General features: G+C 40.6%; 2 protein-coding genes across 3 annotated transcripts in view; both read right to left on the bottom strand.

The window, feature by feature from the left end:
* Positions 1 to 10,177, bottom strand: part of LOC309661491 (protein transport protein Sec31A-like) — a gene marked incomplete at its 3' end in the record, with an annotated part of 222,919 nt that overhangs the window by 140,434 nt on the left and 72,308 nt on the right. The window lies entirely within an intron of this gene.
* The window catches only part of LOC309661711 (contactin-associated protein-like 3), a 58,668-nt gene continuing 50,072 nt past the window's right edge, over positions 1,582 to 10,177 (bottom strand). For both annotated transcript variants that reach the window (XR_014264170.1, XM_082463670.1), the window contains one exon: positions 1,582 to 1,971. Coding sequence is in view for 1 of the 2 variants with exons in the window: in XM_082463670.1 (XP_082319796.1) it covers positions 1,691 to 1,971 (281 nt within the window). In the remaining variant the exon portion in view is untranslated. The remainder of the gene's footprint in view (positions 1,972 to 10,177) is intronic.

The following is a 10,177-nucleotide window of genomic DNA, read 5'->3' as shown; positions in this document are numbered from 1 at the left end:
CCAAAAATAAATAAATAAATACATTTAAAAAAAAAAATAATAAAATAAAAAAATAAAAACAAGAATTGTTAGAGTTGCTCAATCAAATGGGATTGGAGCGGGGCGAAAATATGAACCTTAATTCATACAATGAAGAATAAGTAGGCATTAACTATTAGTTAACTAATTTTGAAAAATAATATTTAATTTTGAACAAAAGTTCTCTATGTAAGTAGATGTTTCATTAAGCTTTAACTTACTTAAGCAATATTGACCTTAACCCTGCTTTGGACTTGGTGTTCTTAGAATAAGCACAACATTAATATCTGCTTCGGATCATACACATGGCAACTACTTGTTTGGAAACCTTAGGTCAGCCAGCCCTAAAAACACTCACATATCCCCTCCCACTTTGTTCTTTTATCTAGTATTAGACAACTAACTAGTTTTTCTTGATTCAATTTGCATCAACATTTATTGACTAACTAATAAAAGCTCCAGGGATAAGAAATTAAGTAGACCACAATCTATTAAGTTATAATAAGTTACAGGGTTCTAAGGAAATTCAAATGAGGGCAGTTTGTTACACAACGAATCTTATCATTTTGTTGCCTGTTAGTTTTATAGATAAGCTATGTGCTAAGACATAACGGCTTTTTAGCTGACAATTTTCTTCTTACCCTGACAATTAAGAAAAAAAATTTTTTAAGTTATACAACATTCTTACCCTAAAGTAAATGGAAGATACACTGTGTATTTTTTATTGTGGTAAGATATACATAACAAAAAGTTAAGCATTTTAGACACTTTTAAGTGTACAGTTCTGGACATTAACATTCACATTGTTGTGCAAACACCACCACCTTCCATCTCAAGAACTTTTTCATCTTCTCAAACTGAAACTTTGTCTCCATTAAAACACTTACTGTCCATTACTCCCTTCCCCTGGCTCTTGGCAACCATCTAAATTATATTTTTCATAAGAAGAAAAAAGTAATTTCTTCTCCACCTGATGAATCTTCTTCAGGCCACACCCCATCAGCCAATTGCAAACCTGCTGCAGACCTTTACAACACTCTACTCTTAGAGCTTCTCATTCAGAGCAGACTGTGATTTAAAGATATGAAATGCTGAATCTAGAATAAATTACATAAATTTTAATATTCAAAAAGTTAAGCAAACAAAATTTAATTCTTCAAAAAGAAGCATGGATATGTAATCAGAAGTAGAAACTATGTCACTGATGTAAAATAGTTATGACTGCAAAGAATCCTAGGGATCTATTGTCCATAAATTACAAGGGGCCACATGGTGCCCAAGGTCCTGTTGGAGCAGGAACTCAACATATCCCTCAACAAGTCCTCCACAGAGAGACTCTCCATTACATCTATTTTTACACGTTCAGGGTCTTTCAGAAATTTCAGTTTATCAGAGGGCACAGAGAAAATGAATTTGCTTTATTTAAAAATGCTGAGGCAATATAAACTATTGTGTTTGTTATAAAACAAAAATAAAATCAGTTGTATGTGACATTTATTCCTTAGACTTCACACTATTTAAAGGAATAATGGGAAGACATTTCCAATATTTCGCTACATTATAAAATTGTTTTACTTATTTCATAAATTAGCCATGGACAGTGTATTCTGGAACGTCACATGTGGCTTACATTCAGTGGAAACATTTTCAAGTAACTTAGGAGGCTCTGGTTCTATACTTGATCTGAGAGATGGGCAGCAACATGCAGTAACTGGCATAATTCATACTCCGACAGACTGCTTTTCAATAAAGCACATACCCAGATGCTTTCCTCTCGTCGATATTGCTTCCAGTTCCTCCCGCCATCGCCGAACATCAGGAGGTAGCTGGTCACCCAGTCGGAGCTCCCGTATCCTCCCTGGGTGGCCACAGCTGTGACCTCCATTCTTTCTCCAAGGTCAATCTGCAGCCACTGGTATTTATTTGACACAAGGGGAGACCAGCCACCAGCTCCTTTTTGTGGGAATAAAAATAAGAAAACCGGTAAAGACAGAGAAATCTTTGAAATCTATATTAACCTGTAAGAATGGGGTCATAAATAAGATTTATGAAAATCATAGTTTCAAATTCTGCATTATATAATGCCTCAGAATTATACAAACACACTCACATACACACACACCAACACAAAATAAAAACACAGGTTAAATGTAAATGGATGAAGCCTATATTAATTGTTTTGTTTCTTAGTTCATAACCCCTGACTCCCTGGTATTCGGGTGTCCCGCTAAGTGAAATTGCTTAATGTAATAGGTGGACAACTAAACACCATGCCATTACATCAGTGCTTGGAACTAGTGTCGTTACTGGCTTCAATGCATGACTTGCCCTTTGTTGGACATAAACAAAGGGCAAACTTTCCTTTGTTGGAAAATAACAAACTTTCCTTTGTTGGAAAATAAAGCTAGAAAACCTTAATTCTGGATTCCCAGCATGAGGAAGTACAATGTTGAATGTTGGGATAATAAAGATGGCTATGGCATAGCCCTACACTCATGGTGCTTACAGACTCATAGGAGAAGCAGACATTTCAAAGAACAATTTGAAATGCAATATGGGAGGGGTGGAGGTGAAAGTGATTTCTGTGCAGGGAGCGAGAGTTCTAAAAAGGCAGCAAGGAGGGTGAGCGAGAACCCAGAGGAAGTGAATGAGGAGGAGTTTCTCAGGTATTCAAGACAATAGGCGCAGAGTGGAAATTACTGTGCTTTGTTTTCTCCAGTGCCTGTGAGACACCAAAGAATTAGGGATACCTGTGAATGTATTATTGATATATTTTGTTCTTCTAGTTTAACAGAAACATGAGTTTTGAATTTGGATTTAGATGTCATATTAAATTTTCTGAATTTAAATTATTATGCCATATAAAAATTGGGAAACAGGTTTGAAATGCATTCTGGAACTGATATTTTGCTAATTATCCATGTCTAGAAAATACAGTGTCATGTAAACAGTCCCTAACACAAAAAAACTAGCTTTAAAAAAAATTTTCCCCATTGTCCTGACATCTAATTTGAGGCTCTCATAATAAGGTCTGACACTTTAGACAACATTTATCATCTTTTTTATTAGGGGCTATTATTAACATCCATGTCCTGTTTACAAAAGCTGTTACGACTAAATACACGTCAGGAGGTGTGTGTGACATGGTTACAAGACAGCTCAAAGGAAAATGGAAGTGGAGCGCTTACATCAGGGTGTGGAGGTGAAACTAGCAAGTGGGCACATCTGTTGCTTCACTATGTCCTCCACTAACGGCACTACGTGTATAACCCTTAGCAAAATTTAAAGCTTACAAATTCTTTAAAACTCAAATTCTTTCTAAGATTTCCTCATTTCCTGCAATCTTTATTCCAAAATTCCAAAATTTCCTCTCAACCACAAGCACAATGTCTTTTCCTTTGATCCACATCTTAAACATGCCACAACTCTGGCTGTTCTGTAATGCATTATTAAACTTTTTATTTTGAAATAATTTCAGATTTACAAATGAGTTGCAAAGATGGGATAGGGAGTTCCTCTCTACTTTTTACTCAGTGTGTCCTAATGTTAATATCTGACATCACCATGGTATTTTGATCAAAACTAAGCTATTAACACTGGTACAATGGTAACAAAACGACAAACTTTATTTTGATGTCTCCAGTTTTTCCACTAACTCCCTTTTTCTGTTCCAGGATCCCACATTGCATTTAGTCACCTCGTCTCCTTAGTGTCTTCCAACCTGTGATAGTTTTCAGTCTTTCTTTGTCTTTAATAACAAGATTGATCACCACCCAACACTTCCCTGCTACTTCTACTGATTTGTGCAAAGGTCCCATCTAATGTTTGATGAATGATAAGTCCTTCTGGGTTCTAGCTGAGGGTTAACTAACAGTCCCAAGTGACATTACTCTGCAACTGCCTGTAATTTTATAAGAATTGCCAAAAGAAGTCAGAAATTAGGTGTTGGCTTTTAGCTGATCATTTTAACTTAAAGGTTATACATTTGAAGTTTTATATGAATCAGTTTCAATCTCTGAGAAACTGCTAAATGTCCTGTATTCTTAGTATCAAAGTCGTAAAGAATGTACTGAAGATACTTCTTCTTTTTGCATTTCACAATCTTTCTCTGTCATCTTTAATCTCTCTTGAAGCGGGAAGTACCATCAACACGGGCACCACATGTACAGAAACGCAACAGAGTAAAAAGCGTCAGCATGCTTCCAGCATCTGCCCTGGGACCAGCCTCTCCCACAGATGCAGCCACGTCTCTGTCAACCACTCTTCACCATCTGCAGGTAATCAACCTAGAACATTTCATATTCCTTACCTGTGGTGAGAAGGTGCTACTGGTATGCAAATTAAGCTATCTGATTAAGTAGGTACTCTGATAAAGTAATGAAACTGCAGAATTCCCTGTGCTGCAAAGCAATTCATTTCAGCTGGGTAACACAGCCACGGCGTAATCCCCAGACCCCTGGAGGGTGATGATGTTGAATTACTGTGCATTCGCCTATGCACGCAGTCCACCGGGGTAGATGCCCTTTTTTCTAATGACTGGAAAAAGTGGGAAATGCACAAACGTAACCTGAGGACTGTTAGGGAGCCCCGAACAGTTTTACTGACGGGTAAGGGAGATCACTGTTCTGTAATGGAAAACAAAACAAAATACACTGAAACAACATTAAAGTGGGTACGCTTGAGCACAGCCGCCCCACCAGCTCTTAGCTGCAGAGAAGTGGTTCTGAAACTGATCAGCCTGCATTATTCAATGTTGCAAATCTTCAGTAAATTCCCCCTGGGAACCAACACCCCCTGAAACAGAACCCAGGGATTTGCAATTACTGTTTTGGAGTCACCAGTGCTGAACCCACAAGAAAGGCACTTGCCCTCCCACCCAGCTCTTCCCCTGACCACACCACAGACTGTCTTTTTCCATTGTCACCGTCCTGTCTCCTGCCTCAGCCCCTTAGTTGAATGAAGTGTCACAATTCATACAAAGGAAAACATGTCCAGAGGGTCTGACTTGCACAGAACAAGGTTCCACAGCTTAGGACACTGAACACAAAACATCCCTCCCAGCAAAGTGTGATAGGTATGCTTTAGGGCTGCAATGTGAATTCAACAAGAAGCTGTGTTAGAGCATCTAGCACAATACTTTCTCTCCCATACACGATCGCAAGACGGGAGACAGTCATGGTGAAAGAGGGGTGACATCCAGAGTGTGGGGCATTGCAGTCTTTTCATTACTGAATGGCCCGTTACCTGCCACTTTATACTAGATAAAGGAGAGAAAATGAGGAAAGCCAAAACTTGTCACAAGCATGTGATGTGTTCAGGGCCCTGCCAGATGCTCTAAGTGCTACCTCACAACTCCTCCATGCACCCGGCAAGTGGGACGGGTGTTACAGTCTCTGCTTTGCAGACAAGCAAAAAACAATCATTTTAGGTTGGGGTGAGGGTATTTTATTAAAGCTTAGCTCCCTTTTCATTCTCTACCCCTTCTAAGAACATACCCCTGTGATGTGTCAGTTATTCAGTATTGTTTGCTCATCAATAGCAGACTGTCTTTTATAGTGATACACTGGCAGATATATTGGAAGGTTTCTGTCTCTAGTTATGCCTGCGTGATTGTTTCCCCACCTTTCGTTGGCTCAGACACAGGCAGTGACTTGTGTCTTTGGGGAGAGGAAAGGCTGAACAGGAAACTCTCAGCTAGGGCCTTAATTATTCTGGTCACTGATCAAGATGAAAATGACCCCTGCCCCTGGTGGCCACGGGGCATGCACTGTCATAATGAGTGTCAGCTTTGTGCAGAGGGGGAAATTACCCAGAGGTGGGAATTACCCAGAGGTGAAAAGGAGAATAGCTCATGCCTTCTTCAAGTTGGAACAAGGTCCAGAGCAGAAAGATACCGAAGGGAGCAAAGTCAAGTGGGATAATTTGAAGTGAACAGACTAACCTATCTCCAGGGCATCTAAATGTCAAGCAAGTAAATGGCTAAATTGAAATTGTAACCAAGGGAAGTTTCCCTCCAAGATCTTCATTACATTGTCTCAAATGGGAGCTCATCAAGCTCTGTGTATTTCTTTCCTCACTTAAATGCATCTTAATTCACAGAAAACTCATTCCAGATTCCAGGCGGGGCTGGGTGAGTGGGGAGAGGGTGAGATAAGCAGGAGTAACAGATGTTCCCAGGAAAAAGGGGCCATAGGGCGGCAGGCCCTGGGGATGCTCCCTGACCATCCCACTCAGAGATCTCTGGGATTTATATATTGGTGTTTTTGTCACAACCCTGCCTACATTGCTGAGGGAAATTTAAGCATTTGCTCCAGCTCTGATTTCTTAAGGAGCAATTCCAACTCTCTACATATACCATTTCTGGCTATCAGGATGTAAAAAATGCAGAAATCCTCCCTCTGGACCTGTCTAGGTAAACTCTGACTCCTTTTCTGCTGTGCTTCCTGCAGTCTGCTAGCAGCCTGAGCAGGAGACAACAGGTAGTTTTCCAAAAAGTGCATCCATAATGAAAAAAATCACACAGAGCTGCCTAATTGTAAAACAGATTCCTGTACTAAATGCAGACATACCCTATAATGGTTTTGTAAACAGACAATTTAAAATTAAATAAAAAATAAGTGTATACTTGTTAATTTGTGATTCAAATTAAATGCCAGTGATATTAAAGAAAAAAAGTACAGTGTGACTGTTCACACGTGACTCCCTTAAGTTCTGTGTGCAGTGTCCCGAGGGACAACTTTCAATGCCCTTGGCAATTAACATTCATCGCTGCAGCTCTTTCTGCATAAAATAAACAAAAATCCATTGCTACTCTGTGTTTTGTTTTGCTTCTCTCATAGACACTCCTGACCAAGTTTTAAAGAAACACACAGTAGCGAGGCATTCAGATCTGAGTTGATCTCAGGCTTTGCAGTTCTTATGTGTTTGAAGTTCTGTATTGACAAGACTATAAGATGATTTTGCTAATTTCTCACCTTAGAAATAAAATACGAATTGCCCATCAAGCCTATAAACCATCCGAACATGTACTAAATACCTCATTCATGACTGAATAAAATGTATGACCAAGTTTATTTGTGCATCTCCCGTGAAATCTTCATGTTTAGGAGAGATGCAGCTCTGAGATCTGGTCTAATTCTATAAAAGCATCATTGTGCATCTTTCAGAGGCCCCCTGAGTTATTCAGAACAGATATGATTCCAGATCATTCTTGAGGCCACTCAGAATAGCTGCATCTCCCTCTGATATGTAGAGAACAGTGGGGAATCCAGGATGCCCAGAAGGGCAGGAGGCCAGGCTTTCTGCTCCAAGGCCCCCACCACTTCCCAGGGACACACCGTTACTCTTCTTAAGGCAAGAGCTCCTTTTTCTTTTTAATTAAATTCAGTGTAGGATCATGTCAGGAAATGCAAGGGTGAGATGCTTAGAAATAAAACCATGAGTACTAAATTATCCATCCATACTTGACTGCTCAGTTAGCCAGAAGCCTTTGGAAAAAAAGTCCATTGATGGTAAAACTTACATTTTCTTTAGTGATGTTATGTAGCTGAATTCATTACAATTTGTAAGCACACTGTGGAAGCCTTGGATAAAAAGAGATATGTACAGACGAGCTGCTATACAAAATAGAGTGGTAAAATGAGAATGCAAAAAGGATGAGGTCTGAGCATCACAAAATGTAAATAGTACTGACAAAGGTGCATTTTTTGGGGGGTAAGCATTCATCCCCAGCAAAGTATGGCATTATTTTGTGTCAGAGAAAACCTGCTCCACTGGATTTCCTTGGAGGAAACATGGCAACAAGGAAAGAGTCTACTGCAAGGATCACAGGACAGAGAGAACAGGGAACCCCTGAAATACCATCTTCCAGTCAGCCCCTGGTCCAGAAGCTCCTCATTAATGTTCAGAGCAAAGGTGGGAGTAGCTGACCACAGGGTCCACTGAGATATTCCATTAGCCTTTGCCACTGGCTGTGGCCTTCCTGGACCAGTCTCTGTGCCACAAGTTAAACCAGAAGTTCAAGATTCCTGTGTGCTTTGGTCATTAGTGATCCCAGATGCCTCATGAAAGGTTGCAAATTGAACCTCACCCCTTTGGCAGGATTGAAGGTCACCTCACTTGGTACGTCTTTCATCAGTGACTCCAAACAAGAAAAAGGGAATATCCCTACAAGAGGCAATGTAATTGCATTGGATGAGTAAAGCAGTATGTAATGGGATAAAATATATCTCCATAGGGATGGCAATAATATTTATTAAAAGTGGAGTAAACAAAGACATCATGGTGTATGTCAAGGATACATACTGTTAAATAAATAACTTTCATGAACATTTTTGTATATTATACATGATATAAAAGTGATTACTTTGGAAAAGAACAGAGTAGAATTTGCTAGACAACTATTTTTGAATTTGGATAGTGCTTAGAAGGGCTTCCACATATCTTTTGGGAAGTTGCCAAGTACGTCATAGGCAGTACTTACTTTTGGAAAAATACTATGGCAAAATTGTGGCCACCATAAGATACTTACTGGGCAGATAATAAACACAGACATAATTTTGCAAGGATAAACTGTTGTGTTTTTCATTCCTCTCCAGTAAATCCTGTTAGCCGGTGATCATTATCCCATGAAGCCCTAGCGAAGCCAGGGAGGGCAAAGACCAACTAAAAAAATAGGAAACAGGACGTGTGATGTCTCCCTCTTTGGCAGGAAGAAGAGATGGGAACCCAGACGATCGTGGGAAAGAGAGGAAATGGAGGAAGGGTAAAAGGTGGTGGGAGGGTGATTCAGACACCTTGCTCAGGAGCGAAGTCCCAGGGAGATCAGAAAAGTGAGGGGAATAAGCAAGCTGCGAAAAGGCTTTGTCTTGGCTTCCATTTGGAATTTTGGGAGATCACCTTGTAGGGGGCTGTGTAGTCATTACTAATGGTTGCCAACTATTTCCCTTCTTCTACCTTCCAGTCACTTGGAGGATTGCGATTTCCACGCCCCCTGGTGGTTGGGTGGGGCTATGTGACCAGTTCTGGCCAACAAGCTCTGAGTGGAAGTGATAGGTTACTTCTGGACTAAACTGCCAGGACAAAACCATTTGACGATCTTTTTCCCCTTGATATGGTGAACCAGACTGCCCACAGGCCATCAAAAGGGGGCACAGAAGTGAGATGAGAGTCTGACTGGATCTGAACAGAAGGTCAACTTGGCAAAGGCAAATTAAACCTGTAACCAAGGCTGCTCAGGCTGGAAACCAAATGAGACTCATGGTCAGGCTTCAGGGAGGCAAGAAGTGACATCGCAAAGATCCCGGAAGGGACAATGACCTGTTCCCTGGGAACACGGTCTTACCAAGAGGTAAATCCGCCACAGGCTTCAGGAGCAGGTGCCAAGTAACCCTCAGCGTTAAAAGCAGACAAACTCCCTTCAGCAGATAGCAAGGAGCTGATGAGCCCCAACGTGAGAAGCCCCACCATCCAGCTCCATGAGGGCACCAGCCCTTCTGTAAACCCAAACACTGTCTTGGAAAGAAGCAGGAACAAAGAAATATGAGCATCCCTGGAAGATGTTCACCCATTCAAAAGAGTCCACTGAATCCAAAAGAGACTGAGGATTGCCTTATTCTGGGGGTAGTGCTATAATTTGGGCTACTTGGTAGAGAGAAATGACAACATTGCCTCCCTGAATGTTGTTGACAACGCTTAAAAACACGTTTGGTTTGTTCTGGTTTGTCTCATCTAGCATCTTAGGTTCTATGGAGGTATCCTGGAGACTCCAGACCTTGAAAAGGACCATGGGAAAATCTGAGCAGATGAGTTCTGTGTGACAACTGTATGGCAGGGTCTGCACGAACCCTGGGATTTGGGGGCTTCTCCTCTCACATGCTACCATCATGCCGTGATTTAATAAAGTTGCCTGGTCACCAAGACAGTGCTCTGTGCTTTAGTACATGGGTGTATTTTACATGGATGCTATTACATTTGGCCTGTCCACTGCACTCAATACCCACAGCTGCATCTGCAGGATCATTTGTTAAGAAAAATCGGAAAAAGAATGTGTCTTGGCCCTAATAGGTCTAAAAACTTTTAGGAAGCACAGACAAACAGAATGAAAAATCTGACATCCAGAGGCAAAAATTCCCCAGTACATTCATATGCCCTTATAAAA

Source organism: Balaenoptera physalus (assembly GCF_965194825.1).
Source record: "Balaenoptera physalus genome assembly, chromosome: 5".
In the NCBI taxonomy this organism is placed as follows: Eukaryota; Metazoa; Chordata; class Mammalia; order Artiodactyla; family Balaenopteridae; genus Balaenoptera; species Balaenoptera physalus.
This window is presented reverse-complemented; position numbering and strand designations above follow the sequence as displayed.